This window comes from Cetorhinus maximus, chromosome 22 (assembly GCF_964194155.1).
Source record: "Cetorhinus maximus chromosome 22, sCetMax3.hap1.1, whole genome shotgun sequence".
Classification (NCBI taxonomy): domain Eukaryota; kingdom Metazoa; phylum Chordata; class Chondrichthyes; order Lamniformes; family Cetorhinidae; genus Cetorhinus; species Cetorhinus maximus.
This window is the reverse complement of record NC_135900.1, coordinates 36517745-36541592: the sequence shown is the minus strand read 5'-3', so window position 1 is coordinate 36541592 and position 23848 is coordinate 36517745. Positions and strand designations below refer to the sequence as shown.

General features: G+C 42.1%; 1 protein-coding gene across 3 annotated transcripts in view; it reads right to left on the bottom strand.

Moving 5' to 3' along the window:
- Positions 1 to 23848, bottom strand: part of immp2l (inner mitochondrial membrane peptidase subunit 2) — a 662809-nt gene that overhangs the window by 158084 nt on the left and 480877 nt on the right. For all 3 annotated transcript variants that reach the window (XR_013580208.1, XM_078568097.1, XM_078568096.1), the window contains one exon: positions 18849 to 18951. Coding sequence is in view for 2 of the 3 variants with exons in the window: in XM_078568097.1 (XP_078424223.1) it covers positions 18849 to 18951 (103 nt within the window). In the remaining variant the exon portion in view is untranslated. The remainder of the gene's footprint in view (positions 1 to 18848; positions 18952 to 23848) is intronic.

The following is a 23848-nucleotide window of genomic DNA, read 5'->3' as shown; positions in this document are numbered from 1 at the left end:
AACATTCCAAAGCGCTTGACAGATAATGAAGTACTTTTGATGTAGTGCAGTCACTGTTGCAATGTAGGAAATGTGTAAATTAATTTGTGCTCAACAAGCTCCCACAAACTGGAAGGTGATAATGACCAGATAAACTGTTCTTATGATGTTGACTGAGAAATAAACATTGGCCAGGACACTGGGGAAAAAATCTGCACTTCTTCAAAATAGGTCCTCGGTTTAATGTCTTGTCTGAAAGACAGCACCACTGACAGCGTAGCACTCCCTGTACTGGAGTGTCAGCCTAGATTTTTATGTTCCAGTTCTGGGGCTGGATTTTCCCTCCAGGGGTAAACAGAGTTCGCGACTGTTTCTGGGTCCCAAACCTGCCCCCAAGGTGAAACAGTCACTCCTTGGGATTTTCACTGGTGCTCCTTTAATTGGCCTGGAGACACGTTCACTGTTCTTAGAGGCTTTTGAAATTGGAAGGCCAATCAGAAGCCTTCCTGGAAAGAAGCAGCAGGCTGTAATGCAAGGTTAAGTAAGGGAGAGGCACTTCAAGATGGAGGTGCCCTTTCTCCAACTTAGCAAAATCTTATATTAAAGAATGGCTGCAACCTGGCTACCACTATGGGGGCTGGCTCCAGGCACCTAAACTGGTCTCCGTCACCTAGGGGAATCTGGAGGCTGACAGGAAAATTCCAGTCAGCCTCTTTCGTTAAGTTAAAAATAATCCTGAACGGCAAACCGCTGTTTGCGGGTAGGTAGCCCTACTGGCCCCCAATCCTGCCTCTGCAAAAATGGCCGGCAGACAAGATGGAGCTGAGGAACTTGCATGCCAGTCAATGGAGCAATTTTTAACTCCTACCTCTCTCCAAATCCCACCCCAGGCAGGGACCAAAAATCCAGCCCCTGGATTGGGACTTGAATCCACAACCTTCTGATTTAGAAATGAGAATGCTTCAATTGAGCCACAGCTGGCACATATGCTGGGATCCAAACATTTTTGAACCCAACATGTCATACTATTTTGCTTCTAGGGAACAAGCAGCTAGAGTAAAACCAGCATTATTTAATATATTATAAAATTGTAAAATGTGCCCATTTCCAGAAAATTCCACAAAAAGTTTAACAATTTGAAAGACTGGCTAATTTCTGGAATCTTTTAAATTGAGTGGTTCCATTTTGTCAAGCTGGCATCAATGTGATGGATTGGAGAGTAAGTGACACTAATTGTTACCACTACCAATTAAAATGAAAAAGCTGTCAGTTAATCCTTTGTGCTTAAATTCTTACGTTTGTCATTAGTCAAGCATGCATTTGTAACATCAGTAATTAAACAATAACAAATGGGAAATTATTAACACGATAGGTGTACAACTACATTTGGGGCTGAATTTTTCCATTGGCGAGAAGGGGGCGGGGCCCACTCGCCGACGTGGGATGACGTCGGGGGCAATCCCCAACGTCATCCCGCCCCATTTAAATCTTCAGGAAGGCGGGGGCACAGGGCGATCAGCTGTCCGCCCGCTGATCTGTCAATGGCCAATTGAGGCCATTGACAGGATAATTAAAACAATTAAAGGACCTGCCCGTCGTTGGTGGGCAGGCCAGGAGCCCCTGCAGGCTTCTGAAAAAACATGAAACCTCATCCACCGGTGGGATGAGGTTTCATGTTGGTTTTAAAAAAGTTTATTAACATTGTCACAAGAGGGGGACATGTTAATGATTTTTTAATTTTTCTATTTTTAAGGTTTAAAAACATTGTCACAAGAAGGGGGCATGTTAATGATTTTTTAATTTTTCAAGTTTAAAAACCTTTCAGCGATCTCCCTGAGGCAGCACTTTGCCTCAAGGAGATGTGCGCTCTTTCATGTGCTTGCGCGAAAGAGCGCACTCTCGCATTTGGGGAATATCTCCCCCCCCCGCCTGAACAGGAAGCACATAGCGCTTCCCAGCGGACGTCACATTGGGCGGGCCTTAATTGGCTCCCCGCCCGCCAGAGATTGGGTCGGGCCCGCCCACCCGACAGGCAAAAAATTCAGCCCTTGGAATTTTTTAAATAAAAATTATCCGATCATTGATGGGATTTTTATTGAAAGATATGACTCCTACAGGTAATATATGTTGAGCATCATCTAGTTTGAAAGCGGTGCACCAATATCTCAATTAGAAGTACTGCACATGTTTACTAAAAGTAAAATTGCCCAATTTCTTCAATATTCTTCAAATGGAGGCATTTCTCAAACACAAATAGGAATTTTTCCAATATTGCCCTACTCTGGGAAATGTCTTTTTTGGTCAGGTGTCATTGGAACTGCATCTATACAACCCACCCTCCCACCCCCCACAAACCCCCCACATACCTATACCCATCTGCACTAATTCCCTATCCCAAATGTAATTCAGTGCTTGATTTCTCCCATGCTCTCCCTAGCATGCTGTGGTCCTGTCTAAAGTATTAGAACTGGTGCTATAGCTCCATTATTCAAAATCCTCACAGTAAGATATCAATAAGATATCAGGGCTTATGGTCTAGCCATTTCACCACATTACTTCCTCACTGAGTTATCGAAGCTTCTATTTCCATGTGACAGAATAACTGTTGGAACTTTAAAAAATTTTGATTCTAGTGAACATAAAAACAAAGCATTCTTTTTATATCCGCATGGGAAACCCTATAAGAATTATGCTGTCAACCAAATTATTCCTGCACAGGATGCAGAATCTGATCACCATTGTAACAACAGTTCTCAACTATGGTGCAGAGGAATACTATCATGCTCATGGCGAAGATTAACAAGAACCAGATATGACTGAGCCAGAATAAGTGATCAGAATGAGTCTCATCTGGTCTGCTTGAAAATGCTAGGAAAGGGAGAATTGAAGGACCGGAAGACATAAGGTTATAGGACATGGACAATAGTAATGTGGGATTTAACACAGGACAGATCATGGGCAGTTACATGATAGGATCTAATAGCATGCTAGGTAGAACATAGGGATAATAAAGTATGGAAGTGAATTAAAATTTGAATTAGGGATTAAACAGTCATTTGGTAGTAGAGAATTTGAGTATTGCTGAAAAAAGAGACATGCCATAGAAGATTTTTGTCTTGCACTCATCAGGACAGATTTGCAAGAATGCCAATTCTAAAGGGAACCACAATTTATACTGCATGATTTACACTTTAGGGATGATGACTCTCATTCCTTCATACAAGATACCATCTTGGGCAATCATTTCATCTCAGTATGTCCAATGCTCTCTTATAGCAACAGGTGTGTCCTTGATGGTTTCAGGTCATCATTTCATCAGTGCTTCCTGCAGCACTTGAAGAATTGCATTGTGTTGCGTAGTTTGCTTGATCTGAGCAAGACGTTTGTTTGTTCGATTCAACTTCTCTGCTGTGTTGATGACTTCCAAAGCATGTCGTGCTGCTGCTTCTCATTGACTCTGGAAGATTTTTCACTCTGTACTACCATTATCAACATCCTTCAAAGGGATTGCGGCTCTCAACAGCATGTCAGCAATATACATCTGCTTCCCTTGCTTGTACTTCACTTCCAAATTATATTCCTGCCAACGAAGTAACATCCTTTGCAGCTGCTTCAGAGCAGATAGAAGCGGTTTGAGAAAGATGCTTTGAAGTGGTTTGTGGTCAGACTCTACCATCACTTCCTCTCTCCCAAACAGAGAGTGATTAAAATGTTCACAAGCAAAGATGTTCTCAATGTGTGTGTAGCATTGTTCAGTTTGAGCTAATGATCTGGATGCAAACGCAACTGGTTGCTCCAAATCTTGTTTCACTGGCATTACACTGCAGAGTGACTTTGTCATTGGCATTATAGTACCTCAGCACTGGTGTTGTCGTCATTGATTGTTTGATATGAGTGAAAGCTGCTTCTTGTCCCATGCCCCAATACCACCGAACATCCTCTGCAGTGAGAGCTTGCGTAGAGATTCACACTCTGACGACAAATTAGGTAAGAACTCAGCTAGGTAGTTCACAGATCCTACAAATCATTGAACACCTTCACATCTGTGGGTTGCTGCATCTCTGCTACAGTGGGTACCTGATCAGGAAAAGGTCCTTTCGCTGTCAGCACATGACCTAGGTCTTTGACTTCAGTCATCTTCAGTTGCAATTTTTTATTGTTCAGGTTCATCTGGTGAGCTCTCTCTAGCAGCCTCACTAGATTCTAATCATGCTCTGTGATGGCTTCTTCCATCATATTTCCATATCTATAGACTAGCAGATCATCCACAGTCGCTTCCACTCCTGGAAGATCATTGACTATCTCATCCTGTCAGTGTTGATACTCTTCCGGAGCAGCAGAAACACCACGTAGCATGCGCAACCATCTCAACATCCCAAATGCCATCCAGAACATAGTCAGAAAAATTCTGCTTTCATCCAGCTTCACTTGTCAGTATCCCTCCTTCACATCCAGGATGGCAAAGACCTTTGCCTTGGCAAGTTGTGGCAAAATTTCTTCAATGGTCGACATGGGGTAGTGAGGTCTCTTCAAACCTTTATTGATGTCTTTTGGATCTATGTACATTCTCAGCTTTCTAGGTTTTTTCACTGCTAGCATGCTGCTAATCCAGTCTGTAGGAGTTGTCACTTTCTTAATAACTCCCATTTTTTCAAGTTCCTCTATTTTGTCTTTCAGGTTGGACTTAAGAGCAGCTGGAACTGTCCTTTAAAATGCTGAGTCGGTCTCACACATTCCTATCTACTTCGAAATTATATTCACCAGGAAGGCATCCAAGGCCTGTGAAAATGTCTTTGTAATTTGTCAGAATCTGTTCAGCAGTCAATGGGTTGGTGCCATGCAAAACACTGTAAATCTCATCTGATACATGGAGGATTACCAGTCCAAGTTTGTGACTTGTTTCAACTGAGATGAGGGGATTTTGCTTCGTGTCCACTATCTGAAACGGCAAAGTAATTCAACTTCTTGCAGTTAGAGCACTGCTTTTCCCATGCTGGACATGCTTCCTTTTCTATTGTTCAGTGTCCTCTGCAATATTTACATCCTGGACTTAGGCCTTGATCTTTTTGCTGGCCCTTTTGTGAATAGTTCTTCCTTTCTTCCATTGTCTTGTGCTTGGAAGGCCTGAATGGCCTCACAGCATAGTGCAAAGCCTTAACAAAAACAGAATTACCTGGAAAAACTCAGCAGGTCTGGCAGCATCGGTGGAGAAGAAATCAGTTAACGTTTCGAGTCTTCATGACCCTTTGGCAGTTCTGCCGAAGGGTCATGAAGACTCGAAACGTTAACTGATTTCTTCTCCACCGATGCTGCCAGATCTGCTGAGTTTTTCCAGGTAATTCTGTTTTTGTTTTGGATTTCTAGCATCCACAGTAGCTTTTAGCTTTTTGTTTTTATCTCTAGTGCAAAGCCTTGTCAGTTCTCCCATCAATTGTCTTCAGCTGATGATTCACCACTTCAGAGCTTCTGCAAGTGTCAATAGTTTTTTTGAGAGTAAGTTTCCCATGTCTCAGTAGACATGCTCTCATGCTGAGATCTCTGTTCCTAAGACAATCCTATCTCTAATCAGATCATCCTTCAGTTGCCCAAACTCAGAAGATTCAGCTAGACATCTCAGTGCAGTATTCTCCCCCTCATCCTGAGCTCTTGTATTGAACGCATAGCATTCATAAATAATATTAGCAGAGTGTTCAAAGTGGGTCTTCAAAGCCTCCAAAATTTCACAAGACCGGCTTTTCTGCTCCTCAGTGTGGTCTAGGTGCAATACAGCTTGTAGCACTCTTTCCACAGCACTGATAACAGAGTATATTATTTGTTCAGGTTTCTTGTTCAACTCTGTAGCAATTTCATAGGTCTGCATTGAGACTGGAAGAATTTCCAATTCATTCTCAACTCTCCCCTCATCTCTATAGGAGCAGGTATTAGAATATTCAAAGCCATACTGACTTATCCAACAGTCAATGTCCTGCACAACATTGAAGACTGAAGTTTTAATTATTCTCTGTTTTTTCTTATAGTGGGTAGCTCTCTTACAGCTATCAAAATCCATTCAATTTCAGCTGTACATTCCAGACACTATAGACAGAATCTTCGGGTCATCGAGCGGGGCCCATCATGTAAAATGACACGCGATGACGTTGAGTGTGCGTCCGGACGTCACCGTGCGCCCACCGAACTGTCACAGGCCTATTAAGGCCATCTAAATATCAATTAAAATACTTAACAGAGCTGCCCGTCCAACCTTAAGGTTGGCGGGCAAGCAAAGAGCCCAGGTGGCCTTCGCATTTATCATGAAACCTCATCCCACCCGTGGAGGTTTTTCAAGTTTAATAAAATTTTTTAATACAATTCTTTGACATGTCCCAGCTCATGTGACAGTGTCTTAAATTTTTTTTCTGTCTTTAATAATTTTTAAAAATCAAACTAATCTCCCTGAGGCAACTTTTTGCCTCAGTGAGATTTCTGTGCTCTTTCGCGTGCATGTGCGAAAGAGCGCAGGCCCCGAGTCAGCCTACTCCCCCCACCCACACAGGGAGTGCTCAGCGCTTCCGGTTGCGCGTCACACTGGGCGGGCCTTAATTGCCCACCCACATAAAATGGTGGCACGCAGCTGATCGTGGGTGGTGATCGGCTGCGCGCCCGCCCGCACCCGCTCCCATCCAACGCCCCCCCCCCCCCCCCCCCGCGACGGGAAGAAAATTCTCCCCTATGTTACAAATGGTGGTTAAAATGGCTTCTGCCCAAAGCCTTTGTTTTACCCAAGGGGTCACATGAGTATGGTAAGCCACAGAACACAAAAGGCAACAGTGTACAAAGGAATTTCTCCAAACAGACAATGTCTGATAGAAAGTTTAGTGCTGGTGCTGAAAATCGGAAGTTTACATTAGCATAGATATTGAAGGAAATCCTGTGTTTCTGGATAATGTTGCTGGACAACTTGTAAATAATTAAGGGGCAAGGGCTAGGATAGAGTTCTGGGGATATTGGAAATGACTGTGAGCATGAGAGGAGAATCAATTAGAGGACTGAGAAGGGGTAGTGACATTAAACTAGAGGATGGATGATGGTGTACATTATGTGATGTTTCAGTGCTTTAAGACCATAGCGTGTCTCAGTCTTGAACATACTATCAAACAAGTTATTTTACAAAATATACTTAGACAAGTGATGTGTACTTTTTCTGAGCTTCCCCTTTGGAATCTCATCAGAATGTTGTACATTCTGTGACTGCCACAATAATGATTGCTGAATTTCTTGTGCCTATGTGGCCTTATACCATTGAATGAGGAGGTAGCAATATTATGAGATGTAAGGCTAGACTGACATGCAATGAGTTCAGCCACAGGAAAAAGTGTACATTGAAATGATACATAATCTTTTACAGCAACTGTTAACATATATAAGGTCATTTAAGCTCATATTTATTTCAAAATGGCTTTCTGGTATTAGAAGTTCTATAAAGGAAAATTTAAATGGCCACAGTGTTCTCTCTTGCCAGGAGCACTGGCATGATGTACATTGTAAATGTCATGGTCTATTTTGCTTCATGCTATTTTACTTATATGCTGCTGTAATAAACTATTCTCACAGAAAGCAAGGACAGGAGTTTAAGCAATGGAAGTTGTGCCAATTCCCTGCTCTCCACATTCCTTCGCTCTCTTTTGATCAGATCATCCCTTCTGACCTCATTTTTGTCCAGGTGCATATTTGTTGGCTTTTTATAATTCTATCCAATCTTCTGCCACATTTGCATTTATTCTTCTTTGACCAAGGCACTCCCCTCTCCCTCCAACATCCCATCATTCTAATCTCTACAACTGCCCTTAACTCTATTTCTCTTCAATCCCTCTCTTTATCCTCTTCTCTCCTCCTTTTAACTGCCATCATATATTGACTGTTTTAGTTTTTCGATTCCCCTTTGTTCACCTTAGCTTCCTGTCCCTGAAAATCTAGCTCTACTTTTTTCTGGTTTCAACCCTGGCACAATCAAATCCGCCAACAAAAGTGGCATTGTTGTTATGTAGCACAAATAGCTCTACTTCACTCAAACCATTCATCGACAGCAAGTCATATTTCAATTTCTTCTGTAACATTATATTTAAAATCAAGGCATTCCTGGTCTATCTTTTCTAGAGATCTTCAACTGCCTTCTATCTCATTGTCCTGTAAGTCAGTGCTGCTTGTTTCTGTTTACTTCCCTAACAGGACCGTCTCAACTGTTTCAGATCACTCCTGTCATACCAAATATATCTCAATTCTTTCTCCTCTTGTCCAGCATTTACCCATTTGCAACCATGGTTCTCTTGTTCCTATTCACCACTTTTAAAATTTTAGTCGTAATTTTATGTTCTCTAGCCTTAACATCAATTCTTTATCATGAATATCAATCCCTCCATATCTTCACTTATCAAGACAGCCACCAGATTTCCTGCTGCTTCCTTGAACAGCAACCCTAGCAACTTTCCATCTGCCATCACACTACCCAATTTGACCACACCTGTTCTTGCGCTCAACAGCTTCTCAAACATTGTCATGATCAACAGTGTTGGTTCATGGCCCAGCTAGGCTCAGCTTTTTGTAGGATATGTAATACATCTTTTGTCTTTTTATATACTAATGGTCCTGCTGTGTTTTTTCAACAATTTCTGCTTTTACAATGTTTCCTTCGATTAGCATTATAGTACTTACAATGTATTTCAGTGAGGTGATAACAATATACATTGATAAATAAAAAAATATAATTCATTTTTCGAACTGAATGGCTGCAATGTCCTTATCTTGATCTTTCTGGAAATTGAATTACCTCAAGTAATGTGGTGGTACATTTAAATATTTTAAAGTTATGATCCAGGCAGGTTATTCAAATGATTTGGAGTCTTCAACATTCCAAGCATGCACAAGGACAGTCTTTCAGAGTAAGAAGAAAAGACCTTTTGAATTCAATATTTGAATACTTTTGTCCACGCAACCTGTTCGGTTTTCTCTGCTGGGAATTTTGTGAAGATGTACTTTTTGCACAATAAATTCGTCTTACAAGCTTGCTTAACAATATAAGCTTTCTAAAATAGATACAGCAACCATGTCCATTTGTTTGGGCTGAACTTTATAAATGAGAGCCTTGACTCTGGGTATTGTAGCTCAAAATTGCTTAAAAATGTAACCATAAAAGGACAAATGAAATAAGAAATTAATATATTACTTCTTTAGAAACTGAACAAAATCATTTTTGTGTATGTCCTCTAGCTAAATAACTAAAGATGTCTCTCTAGAAGTGTGCCTTGTTCATGATCTTGCTGAACCACTGAAAATTCCAGCATCTATGCAGCATGTGTACACCAAGGCCAGAATATTGTGCTCATCGGGCAGACGTGCGCCCGACCTGAACGAGCGTAAAATGATGCGCATTGACGTTAGGTGAGCATCCCGACGTCATCATGCACGTGCACGATATTTCAGTCTGCACGCACGCGTGGGAGTTGGCAATGCGCCTGCCAACAATTAACAGGCCTATGCCTTAATGGTCTTACGTTAAAAAGCTAATTGAATTACATTTTTTGTGCCTGTCCAACTTTATGGTTGGTGGGAAGGCAAAAAGGCCAAGCAGCTTTTGGATTTTTTGCAAAACCTCATCCACGGGCGGGATGAGGTTTCAATCCGTCATTTAAAAAAAAAACATTTTCAAACTAATTTCTAACGTGCCCCTGTTCATGTGACAGAGTCACATGAGGTGTCATGTTTTTTTTAACTTTTTAAACTTCTTTATTTTTAATTTTCAAAAATCTTCATTTCCCTGAGGCAGCCTTAGGGAGCTTTTCCTGCACGCACCTGCTGAGCGCTGCAGCATGCGTTTCACACTGAGTGGGCCTTAATTGGCCCGCCTGTATGAAATCATGGTCACGGCCGATCGTGGGTGGCAGTCAGCTTCCTGACCGCTCCCGCTCACCCCTGCCAAACCCGCCCGAAGAGCGCAATGTTCTGGCCCAAGTATCTAGTACTGTATCTACAAACAACTTACTGAAACATCTTTGCAATGTTCCTTTAGGTACCAATATCTAAATTAAACAAAAAAAGAATGTTCCTCATTACTAAAAGACTATGGAATAAATATAACATATATGGCAGGCATTGCTTTTCAACATCTCAGATTAGTGCAGTCAGGCTTTGCTTACAGTGCACTCTATTTTAAAACAATGTTCAGCTTTACAACAATATTTTAATACACTTGTTGAATAATAATTGTTTTCTATATTGAATTCTATGTATAGGGCTGAATTTTGCCGTCAGTGAGCAGGGGGCGGGGCCCGCTCGCCGGCGGCAAAGTGGCACAGGATGACGTCGGGGGGAACACCCGACGTCATCCCGCCCCATTTAAATTTTCAGGAAGGCGGGGGCACAGCGAGATCAGCTGTGCGCCCGCCAACCTATCAATAGCCAATCAAGGCCATTGAGAGGATAATTGAAACAATTGAAAGCCCTGCCCGTCCAACCTTAAGGTTGGCGGGCGGACCAGGAGCCCTGGCGGGGAATAGAAAAAACATGAAACCTCATCCACCAGCGGGATGAAGTTTCATGTACAGTTTAAAAAAGTTTATTAAAGTTTCAGTGAAATTTATTAATATGTCCCATCTCGTGTGACATTGTCACATGAGGGGGCATGTTAAGGATTTTATTATTTTTCTATTTTTAAAGTTTATACAGCTGTCAGCGATCTCCCTGAGGCAGCGCTTAGCCTCAGGGAGATGTGCGCTCTTTCATGCGCATGCGCAAAAGAGCGCACTCTCGCATTTGGGGAATCCCCCCCCTGCCCTCACAGGAAGTGCATAGCGCTTCCCGGTGGACGTCACGCTGGGCGGGCCCTAATTGGCCCACCAACTTAAAATGGCAGCAGGGCCCACTTCTCCGGCAGGGATCGGCTCCCCGCCCGCCGGAGATTGGGTCGGGCCCGCCTGCCCGACAGGCAGAAAATTCTGCCCAGAATGTTTTCTTTTGTGCTAAAAATAACTACCAAAACTGGGAAGATTATTCATAACTTACTGAAGAAAATGTGAGATTTCATGATCTTTTTAAGAAAGGAAATTAACATCATAAATTCAAAAATGAAGTAGAAATTTCCAGTCATCAGCTCAAACTTGCTTCTAGGTTTGACCCATTTGACCACATAACCTTCCTTCAACACATCTCCTGCAATGTCTAGATAACTGGACCTACCCTCGTTTTGTTCCACCCCTACCCATTATATCCTAACCAGAGAATTGCCAATTAATCTTCTCCTCCTGTCCCCCCATCATTATCTCTGGAATAGCCTAAACCCACCATTCCTCGGGCAAATTTTCCAAGAATTGCAGTAAGTGGCGGATAAAATACAGTCCTGCCCACCGACGAAAATGGCAGGCTTTCACGCATTACCGTACCTGCTTCATTATTTATTCATAAAACACACCGTTTCCATGGCGAGCGCGCTGTCATTCGCCCGCCCATATGGAGCCCGACCCCAATCATATCACTGTGGCTGCGCCTGATCTGTCTCAGTTGCAGAGGCATGGTCAATTTATGCAGGTGTCCCTTCTGCGTGTCCACTTTCCTCGCTTACCCTGCCCCAAACCTCGATTGCCTGTGCACAGGATGCAGCGCCAGGGCAGCATTTGACGCCCCCGGCCCCAGCAGACGCCTCCGAGGCTGACCAGCACTTGCCCCCAGATATCCCAACCCCTCCCCCTCCTCAGCAGTCGCCTCTGGAGCCAGGCATCAGTTGCCCCTGCTCCCTGGCGCCCTTGAGGCATGTAAACAGGTGAGCTGTGGAGAATGCTGCTGCTCACTCACCTCATTTCCCCCAGGTGAAGGCCGCCAAATGCATGTCGCCTGTGGTGCTATTGTGAAACGCATTGCTGTGCTTTCCCGCCAACATGGATGGACAATATGAAAGGGTTCCAAGAGCCTGGCGGGATGGCCTTTTAATCATATGCTGATGTATTACGATTAGCTCCCTGCCGACTGATGGTGGGAAACGCAGCCCACTGTCGGCGGGCTCAGCGGACGATTGCAATCTGCCTTCACGCCGTTGTGAAGCAGGTCACACCATATTTTCCGCGCACGTCACTTATCAGCAGGCTCGGAAAATTCCACCCCTTATCTGCAAGCTGCCACGTAGTAGCAGCATCCGTAGAAATGGAGCTGGATTTTATGGTGTGCCGTGTTCCCCGCCTCCCAGCGAATGAAAAAGTTGTTCGGGTGCCTGCCCACGAGAATGCTGGCTGCCCCATGGCAAATTTACGTTTGGCAAGGTGTTAATTGTGCCAGGAGGAGACTTCCAGCCATGCCTGGGGAGGGAGTCCCATCTTAGAGAGCTGCTGGCCACTATGGTTAGCCGGCAGCTCTGTAGTTCCAGCAGCGCCAGGTTTGAGCAGTGGCCACTGCTGGGACTACAGCCAGTCCTCGACAAAGAGGAGCTTATGGAGGCCAGACTCAAAGTAAGCGTGGGGTGTCAGCGGGGTCTGACAGGCCCCAGCAATGGGGATAAGGGAGTTTAGTTTGAGAGGCCAGGGCAGGAGGGTTAAAAGAAGGGATAAGACCTTGGGGATGTGCTTCCGATGGGCATAGGCAACCCCAAAAAGAGGTTCCCCTGTTTGCCTGACGCCAGTCCGCCCAGTTAAAGCTGTCCGGCCATCCACTTGGTCTGGGCTTCCCCCTATCATGGGTAAAATAGCAGCAGGGGTAGAATATGGCACTTAAATGGCAATTAATTGGTCGCTTAAGGGCCTCAATAGGCCCAAGGGCGGGCAGACCACCAGACATCTCACCGCCTCCCATAAAATGGAAGACAGGACTGGGCAGGTGGGAAGGTGGTGGGAAGGCCACCTGCTGCATTTTACAAGCCCCCTGCCTTCAGGCATGTCAGCAGGGGAGGGTAAAATCCAGCCCATAGCGTACGATTCCAGTAGTCCGCTGATGATACCTAGCTCTACTTCTTCACCACCTCTCTTGACTCCTCCAATGCCACTGTGTTGCTGTACAGTCCTGGATAAGCCACAATTTGCTCCAGTTCAATATTGGCAAGATAATGTCAATCATCTTGGACCACCCGTCCCTCTCAAACTCCCTTCTTTGTCACTGATTCCATCCCCATCACTATCTCAGGTTGAAGCAGACTGTTCCTAATCTCACTGTCACTTTTCAGGCCGAGCTGAATCTCTGACCCCACATCAACCCCCCCACACAAAGACAACCTATTTACACTTCTCTAAGAGTCCATCCCTACCTCAGCCCACTTGTTGATAAAACCCTCATCTGTGCTACTGTCACTTTCTGGCCTGACTATTCAAATGGTCTCTGGCCTGGCCCTCCAATCACCACCCTGCATAAACCATATCAACTAAAACTCTACTGCTATACCCAATCATGCACCAAGTCCTACTCCCTATCACAGCCCACTATACTCACTGACCTTCATTGACTCTAATTTAAAATGATCATTGTGGTGTTTAACTCCCTTCTTGGTTTCACCTTTCCCTATTGTTGTAATTTTCTCCAGTCTTACAACCTTCCAAGGATTCTGTGCTTTTGGGCAGGGTTTTACATTCGGCGTGCGGGTGCATGTCCGACATGCCGGAATGCAAAATGACACGCGTTATTTCTTTCGGCGGGCGCATGCCGGAGTCGGCTGAATGCCTGCCGATAATTGAGAGGCCTATTAAGGCCATTAACTAGGTAATTAAGGTGAATTTTACACTGCTCATCTAACCTTATGGTTGGCGGGCAGGCAAAAGGGCCAAGCGGCCTTTACATTTTTTAGGAAGCCTCATCCACAAGCGGGATGAGGTTTCCTAAAGCTAATACTGATGAAATAAAAACTTTATTTTGAAAATAAAATTTTCCCATCTCATGTGACAGCCACATGAGGGGACATGTTTAATTAAATTTTTAATGTCCTTATCTATTTTTTTAAAAAAGCGCTTCAATCTCCCTGAGGCACGGAGCTGCCTCAGGGAGATTGAAGCGCTCTTTCGTGCGCATGCGCGAACTGCGTGCTGGACCTGACTCTCCCTCCTCCCTCCTCCCGCACAGGTAGTGCTCAGTGCTACTGCTCACAATCCATGCAGGGCAGGCCTTAATTGGCCCGCCTGCGTGAAATCGTGGTGCAGAGCCAATCGCGGGCGGCGGTCGGCTCTGCGACTGCCCCCACCCGCTCCCGCCAAGCCCATCCGACGAATGGAAAATCCTGGTCTTTGTTTCTATTTTCTATCTACAGTAATGATTAAGAATTACTACAAAAAATGCATCATGGGTCAATGGTAATGCTGCCTTTCAACTATATTTCCTATAGTGCTTCTCAAGGGAGTGACTCAATTCTGTAGAATAAAACTTTGAATTTAATTGCACAGAAAAATCTTTAAATATATTTGTTGCTCATATAAGGGTCAAAGTAGATGAAGTACCACATGTAACAACTAGACGAAATCAACGCACATGCAACAGCTATTGCTACAGTGCTATCGCTGCTGCTCTGAATTAATTGAATTTAGTTTCATCCAAGGTCCTGTTGATCAGAATCACAGAGGATATCATTCAACTACAACTAAATTTGTAAAAAAAATTGTCCATTAGGTTTCAAGTTTAGAAAACATTGGCTCCGATATTGTAGTAGGAATGTTGGTGAGGTGATTAGCACAATTGGTATAGACAGCAACTTCCACCATTCACACAAAAACAGTTAATTATGGATATTAAGAAGCTGGACATTGGAGGAGATGTGATAAGGGAGATAATATGATCAACAGTCCCCAACTCACGAAAGGTGCTAAGTTGCAGTATTTACCATTAGGCATACACTAAACAGGTCAGAAAAAATAGGGTTTGTCCACTCAAGTGTAAGTGAATTTTTAACAGCATAATAAGTCTCAAATTAGTTGTTGTTATTAATTACTAACAAACAACCTCTCTGGCACTGAAAATTTACTCTCAATCCTTCAGATTTTAATTATTTTTGGAGATTTTAAAAAGCTTAAATTCTTTTTTTTCTTTTTACTTTTTCTTTCTGTCTCTTTTACCTCTCTCTCTCTCTAAATCGCATCTGCCTTTCCCTCTCTTTATTTTGCTCTTTATATATGATTTTACATTGGATTAAATATTCTACCCTTACACTTTTTTGGTTTAGACTCTGAATGTCTCAGTAAGTATTTTTCGATCTGATTGGTTGAAGAGACATATTACTGCTTGGCCAGCTCACGCAGGTCCCAACTCTCCTGGAGAAAACACTACACTGAAACAGCTCTCTAATTACTAAAGTCTGTGGGCAGCTATAAGCATTATGAACGGTGAATGGTGTTCGTTCACCACTGACCTCAAATCCGGGACAACATTAATTATCACTACATTATAGATTCTACCACTACCAGGTTATAATTCTTTTAAGTTACAGTGTATTCTGAAGTATACTTTAATTTGAAACAAATTAGATAAGCTTGAAATCCTTAAAACTATTCCAGAGGAGGTTTGCTATTCCATTATTTCTCATTAAAAAAGCAATACTCCAAAAGATTAAAACTATTTACTGCAAATTTTCTTGTTAAAGCAATGGAGAACTCTAAGCAATGCTGATTTACAATATTCCTGCAATTGAAACAAAAACCACCCTAAATGGTAGGTAATGTTGAACAGTATATGCAGGAATTCTCCTTTAGGAAACTATCAGACAGCCTCACAACTCTGATCACCTGCGTTTCCTTTATTCATTCATGGGATGTATCCATCACTGGGAAGGCCAGCTTTTGTCACCCTTCCTAATTGCCTCTGAGAAGGCAGTGGTGAGCTGCCTTCTTGAACTGCTGCAGTGTGTCTGGTAACTGTTTGGTACAACATGTAGGCCAGACTAGGTAAGAATGACAAATTTCCTTCCCTAAAGGACGTTAGAGAACTAGATGGGTTTTTACAACAATCAGCGATAGTTTCATCGTCACCATTACTGAGACTAGCTTTCAATTCCAGACTTATAATTAACGGAATCTAAATTCCACCAGCTGCCATGGTGGGATTTGTACTCGTGTCCAAGAACATTAGCCTAGGTCTCTGGATTACTTGTCCAGTGACATTACCACTATGCCACTATCTCCCCACACACCGAGCTAAAGTACACACTCTAACTGGACAGCTATAAAACTGTAAAGCAGTGAGCTATGTTATTCTAAATGAAACAGAAACAGATTGTAATATGTGGTTTTATATTGTGTGCTGCAAATCTAATGGGACCTTTTGGTTGAAAACACTAATGTTATGCAGTTCACTCTTTTTTTAGTAAATAGCATGGTAGGCTGTACTCATCAAGCATTAAATTGAGTTATAAGGAGCAAACATGTATTAGTATTGGAAAATAAAGTTAGCCAAAAGACAAAATTTCACAATACTGTTTACATTATCCAAGCTGTGAAGTGTCAGGATTATTATTTTGAACCAAAATAATTTTGTAATCTTTGTTTAAAGAAGGTATACAAGCTTAAGGTCGGCTTTTTGGAGAGGTAGTAACAACAGTGGTTTAGAACTGGTAAAGGAGCTTGAGAAAAGGATAGTGGTAGTTGCACAGTCTCAGGCCTGAATTTTCGCTCAAGGTTGGGAACACAGATCAGAAGAATTTCTGGCTCCGTGAACCCAACTTGTGAAAAATAACCCCGCAAGTTCCAATTTTCGTTCCGGAGGTAGGGTTCATTCCAGGAAACAGCTTGGAGGCAGCACAGGGGCTGCTGGCTGTGGAGGCAGCCTGTGTAAAAAGCTAGCCTCAGTGATCTGGCACTTGCAAAAAAAGACAATAAATCAAAAAAAACAGCCCTCTAGCCCTCACCCCCACACACTCTCTATGCCCCATTCATGTTAACCCGTGTCACCTCATGCCGTGCATCAGCCCCTGTGGCCTTTTATGGTTCCTTTGCCAACCCATGCCCCTCCAGCTAGCCCATGGCACTTTATAGCCCCTATGCCCCTTTATCCATCCCATGGCTCTTTAAAGCCCCTGCGCCAACCTATCCCCCCACACTTTGCCCTTACACCCACCATGCCCACTCACCCAGTATCCACCATTGGCATACCCATGCTGCGAGGAAATTAAAATAAATTCCTAAATAAATATAATAAATTGATGAATTCACTATTTTAAAAAAAACACTTAATTAATAAAAAAAATCTATTCACTGCATTTAAATTCCTTCAGCCACTTAAATCATTATAACAACAAGCATTTGTATTCATATTCCTACTTCAAAGACTTTATAAGCATTTGGAGGTGTCAATCAAACTGAACCAAGCGGCACAACTGTGTTGATAGGTTGTGAAACTAATCCTATAATAATAACCCTCAGTCTTAAGACAACAGACAGAATGAAATAGCAAGTACTGGCTTTTTAACACTACAGTTTTAAAGGACAGGAGATTTAAATGCATTGACAGCTCCCTTGATAGTTCCCTTGATAGTACAAATGAGTTCATCCACTTTTACACATATTCATGTCTAATTTTAACAATCCCAAAGGACACTTGACTTGTCTCAAAGTGCACCTTACCTCTCCCAAAGGTGTCCCGGGATCATATCCAAAGGGGTGCCTTACTCTTCAAAAGGGTACCCTACCTCTCCAAAGAACTCCACTAACTTTGGATCTTCTCCTGATAGTTGTAAAATGCAGAAGTTATGTCTTGGACATCCCACTAACAAAAATTGGATCTGACTGAAGGCAGCTGCATTTTAACATGTGTAACTGCCCCCATGAACCATGGATGTGCAAAGTTCAACCTGCCCCCTTCGTCCCACCCCACCCACTGTGAAAATGGTCAGGGGCAGGACTTAGTGTCATTTTAGCTAAGCCAAAGACCCTTTCCATCTGCACAAAAATTCAGGCCTCAGTCTTACAGATGAAGAAATCCATGGGCTCTTCACATTTAGTGTTGGAGGGGACAGGAAAGTAAATGGAGAAGGATAAAATATGGGATTTTCATACTCCTGAACTTCACCCCTTTCACTGCTATCCTCAGCCACTCTTTGGGTGTGACACTATAAATCTCAAACAAAAATTATGATTTTTATTCAGTTGGCCTCCATCAAGTTCTAGATGCTCATGGGGGTAAAATATAAATTAAATGCAGAGTCATTTTTCCCACTGGTAAACTCATCTGTCCAAGGTTGGGAAGAAATAATGGAGACACAAACATAATTTTCCAAAATTTCCTTGGAAACTGAATTAGCATCTAAGGACAGCACTGCAGCAAATGTTCTATTCTTGTTTAAGAAACGGGAAAAGGATAAGCCAGGAAATCATAGATGAATTGTCAATTATGTGATTGATTTAACTTAAAAACTCCATAATATGGGATAAAATTAGTGAACACTTAAGAGTGGCATGCATTAATCGGTAATAATCAGTATACATTTTTAAAAGGGCAGGTTATGTTTCACTAGTGGATTGTTTGAGGAAATCAAAGAATAATTCCGTGATAAATGTAATGCACATATACATTTTCACCTCAAAATATTTCTCTCCAGTGTACATGTCTTAATATTCAATTTGTTTACTTAATTATTGGGAAGTGTCTGCTTTAGGAAATGTGAACCTTTATTAAACTATATTAATTTGTTTTACAATTTCTACAATAACTTTTCATGCTTTACAGAAATCTATTAAGTAGTCAAATGGAAATGCAGTACATCAAAATATCATTCTATGCCTATTAAAAGACTAATAACTTTGAATTATGTGTACAAAGCTAGTTGAACAATTTGCAGAGCCTATTTTTAATTACTTCTTCCATTTTTTCACGATCTTGATTGCTGCAAGTGCACCATTCATTTAACAGACTGGCGAAGAAAATGAGAAAGAGAAAAACGATAAACTTACAGGTCCAAAAGCATTACTGTCAAAGCTGTGGCCATGGTGATCTCCTTCAATCCATAGGTGCCCATTGGGAATCTTTATGTATCTGTTCCTGTATCCCATTGTTCTGCAAAATATAATGAACAGTATATTTAAAAACAGTATATTTTAAATACTGCAGCGTTTCATCATTAATATATATTGCTATTTAATAATAAGAAAAATTGCTTTATCCACTCTATTGACTCTGATTTTAAAATATTTTAATTTATTATTTCATGCGATATGGGCTTCGCTGCCAAGGCCAGCATTTGTTGCCCATCCCTAATCGCCCTTTAACTGAGTGACCTGCTAGGCCATTTCAGAGGGCAGTGATGAGTCAGCCACAGTGCTGTGGATTTGAAATCACATGGAGGCCTGACTCAAATAAGGACAACAAATTTCTTTCCTTCCCTAAAGGACATTAGTAAACCAGATGCGTTTTTACGACAATTGATTATAGTTTCATGGTGACTATTACTGAGACTAGTTCTCAATTCCATATTTTATTAAGTGAATTTAAATTCCACCAGCTGCCATGGCGGGATTTGAATGTGTTTCCCCCAATTACTAGTTCAGTGACATTAGGCCACTAGGCCACTACCACTACTGGCATTATGCTAAAAGTATATTGGAAAATTAAATATGCCACATTTAACTTCTTCAATATGATAAAATGAAACTGTACATCTAGTGTACATTTCCTGCTACATTGCTCCATCATATTGCAAATTTGTCCCTTACTTAAAAGTATAAAAAGAATAAGGCATATTCTTGGGGCAGAATTTTCTGCCTGTCGGGCAGGCGGTGTGGGATCAAGCATGGGTGGACCCGCGCTGCCATTTTACGTTGGCCCGCCCAGTGTGACGCGCACCAGGAAGCACTGTGTGCTCCCTGTGCAGGCGGGTGGAGGTTGCCTGAGTCGGGAGTGCACTCTTACGCGCATGCGCGTGAAAGAGTGCAGAAATATTCGGACATGTCCTTTCATGTGAAACTGTCACATCAGCTGGGACATGTGCATTAATTTCAATAAACATTTTTTTCAAAATTTAAAATCATTCACAAAACCTCATCCCGCCCATGGTTGAGGTGCCATGAAAAATGCAAAGGCCGTCTGGGCTCTTTGCCTGCCCGCCAACCTTAAGTTTGGATGGGCAGCTCCGTTTATTATTTTAATTGACAGTTAACTGGCCTTAATAGACAGTTCGGCGGGTGCGCAGCTGACTCTGGTGCGCGCCCACCGAACTGAAAGTCTGAATGATGCGCCGTGATGTCGGGACGCACGCTCGCCGTCACCACACGTCAATTTACGCCTTGGCGAGTGGGCCCTGCTCCTGCTCGCCGAGCCGAAGATTCAGCCCTTGGAATGTATGATTCCCCCTGCCATTGAAAGTAACTTAACAATGACAATAGAATATTTTAACCCCAACTGAGTTTTTCGGTTACAACATAAAAGAAGGAAAACCAGATTTCTGCCCCAGCACTTTTGAAAAGCATAAAACCTGACCTCACCCAGTGTTTACTGCAGTTGGGCTTTGTGAGACTTTAAAGAAAAGCAGATCCACTACAGAAGCAGAATAATACTGTGCTTGACATGACAATGTATAAAATTCCTACCACATAAAACAGTGCTCTGATCCACCTTGGAAAATACCTTGTTTTGTATAACTTATCTAAAATCTTTTCTGAACTCATTTTGTGTTCATTTCATTCTCAGGCTGCAATACAGATTTGACAATTTATTAAGTGAATTAATAACAATGTGAATCCTTTTTAGCTATTCACTTCTGGGTTCTGAAGATAATCCACTATCCATTTAAATTTATATATGCTTATAATGATTCAATGTTTGTTTTTCATACAGGGATTTACCAGTCTGAAGGGGTTTTATTGACAAACAAAACAAAAACTTATTATTGCTTGCAATGACATCAATACGCCACTGAAGAAATGAGAAAATTAATGGTGTCAAACAAATGTCCCTTAAGGAGAAGTAAGTGTTCAGGTATCAAGACAAATGCCTGTTTATAATGTTCTGTCCTTCGTGAGGGCCAAATAGTTCACCGGATGTATCACAAAAGATTAACTTCTCAAGGAAGCTGAGGAATCATGTCCTGTCAAAGGATCCAGACATAATGAGAGTTATTATTATAATAATTTCACGTCTGGATTAGGAGATGGAGGTCACAAATAAACCAGTTTTCTCTGAAGCTGAATTGCCACAAAATCAGGTAATTCTCACTGAAATCCTGTGGGCAGGATTTTTAGGTCAGCGTGCGGGCACCATCGGCAGGCCTGGGAGTGGCCGGGGAATGGGCCACCGCCCAGGATCGGTCCCTGACCACAATTTCACGCTGGCTGGCCAATTAACGGCCAGCCAGCATGAAGTGCGCGTTGAAATGCTCAGCGCTGCTGGGGTGGAGGCAGGAGGAGGGCAGGTGCTGACGTAAGCGCGGGCGCAGCGAGCGCTGAATAAAAGCTCCCTGAAGGCAGAGAGCTGCCTCAGCTGAAGCCTTTAAAACTAATAAATAAAGTTTTCAAAGATCGGAAAAAAATGTCCACGCATTGCAATCAGTCACCTGAACATATACATGATGAAAATTTTGTCCATACATTTTATTTTTACCTTTGGATGAGGTTTCATGAAAAATGCAAAGTCCGTCTGGCTGATTTGCCCATCCGTCAACTGTAAGGTTGGACGGACCACAAAAAATCAGAGACAATTGCAACTTTAATTGCACTAATTGGTCTCCTAATTGTCGGCGGGTGCGCTCCTGACTTTTGCGCGCACACGCTCGCCCACCAACCGAAATATCGCGCGATGTTGGGACGCTCGCCCGATGTCATCCTGCGCGTTTTCGCTTCCAATCAGGGTGGGCGCGTGCCTGCATGCCAACCTAAAAATTCTGCACTATGAATTTGAAAGTAAGGGCAGAAACCTGCAATAGTGTTAGCTGCCTTATATTCTGGTGGGAACAGATGATCCAGGAAAGCAGCTCATTCCTCAGGTAGGACTTTAAGAACCAAGCTGAATTAACCAGCAGGACAGTAACTTCTCCAGGATCAACCTTTTGACGATTTAGCTAATGAAGTTTATAAATGTTGATGGAATTTTTGGTGACTGGTCTTGGATTTCAAATAACTTATGTCATGTAGAATGTCACTCAAGCATTCTCAACAAGGGGAATAAAATATGGTTGAGCTCAAAGCTGAAAACAAATTTAATCATATTCAACTAGTCTGTGGAGATGATCTCCTACCTGCAGCTCCAGTAAGTGTTCTAAAAACATTTTGGCTTCCAGGTTAACTGTGTGGCAGTTAAAATTGAATGATGAGGTAATGTCAAGATGTAGCTCTGTGGAAGAGCTGTAGCACCCGACAGCATTAGATATAGCTTACTTCATCTGAGTGCTAATGAGGTCTGAGCCTTCTGATTGGTAGGTAATTGGGAATGCATACTTTCCTCCTGTTTAAACCAAAATGACATGTCTAAGCATCTACCAGACTGCACTTGATTAATGATCATCCAAAAGTACTTTTCAGAAGGTCTACCATATATCCTTTCAACAAAAAGGTGCAGCCACTTAAATAACTCAAACCAGTGCTGTTGTTTATTGGACATCAGTAAAAAACATCACCATTAGCTTGAGACTCCAACTTATCACAATTAGAATTGAAGTGCTGATGCCCTCCAGTTTTCACTGTCCCCCTTCTAGAATGCAGCATTAGTAGACTCTCAGCAAAATCCTGGTGTGCACAAACTTATGCTTAAATCATAGTAATAGCCACACAAAAAATTCTATGAATTAGTAATTTGCCCAAATATATTGGATCAAATTTTGTACTTAAAAATGTCATTAACAGAATTATTGAAACACAAGGAGTAGACCAATTGCCACTATAAAGCTCTAGCTTAGAATTGGTATCTTTGATAACTAGCAACATAATAAAATATTTACTTGCTGCATCACAGCACAAACATTACAATAAGCTTTCAACAATAAATCACTTGTTAGTTTATCCACTGTTCTGTTGTGCTCATGCAGATTAAATGAAACTTTATATACTTCATGTAGTTACAACAGGTATATACAACGTAAGTTGTTTATGAAGACATGTAGAAGATTTATACGATGATGTGACATGCAACTGAAATCAGGCGGAACAGGAATTCGAATTGAGTGTTTTGTCTCCCACTCAGGTACTGCACCAGGGCTGTTCCAAAACCAGGTGTTTAAGGCATCTGTTTAACTCAGTCAGATGTATCAGGCATCTTGGATGAAACAGCACAAAAGGAGGCCATTAGGCCCATCATGTCTGTGATGGCTCTTTGAAAGAGTTTTCCAATTAATTCCACTCCACAGCCTTGCAATTTTTTTCCTTTCAAGTATTTATCCAGCTTTTTGAAAATTGCTATTGACTTTATTTCCACCACCCTTTCTGGCATTGAATTCCAGATCATAACAACTCACTTTGTAAAAAAAAATGTTTCCTATGTGACCTCTGGTTCTTCTGCCAGGCTCCTTAAATCCGTCCTCTGGTTACCAACCACTGCCACTGAAAACAGTTCCTCCTTATCTACTTTATCAAAACCTTTTATGATTTTGAACACCTCTATCAAATCTCCTCTTAACCTTCTCTGCTTTAAGAAGAACAACCAAGGCTTCTTCACATGACTGAGGCCCCTTATACTTGGTATTACTCCAGTAAGTCTTCTAAAGCACGGAAGAAGAGTCATATTGGACTTGAAACATTAGCTCTGTTTCTCTGTCCACAGGTGCTGCCAGACCTGCTGAGTTTTTTCAGCATTTTCCATTTTTATTTCACCTTTCAGCCAGGATGGCTACTATTGTGATTTGAACTGTTAATTAGCTATTCATAGGGAAGATTATTATGCATAACTGAAAAGCAGAGAAGTTAAACTTACTTTGAACCGAGGTTAGGCCGCACTTAGAGCACTGTGCACAAACTTTTTTTTCTAGAAA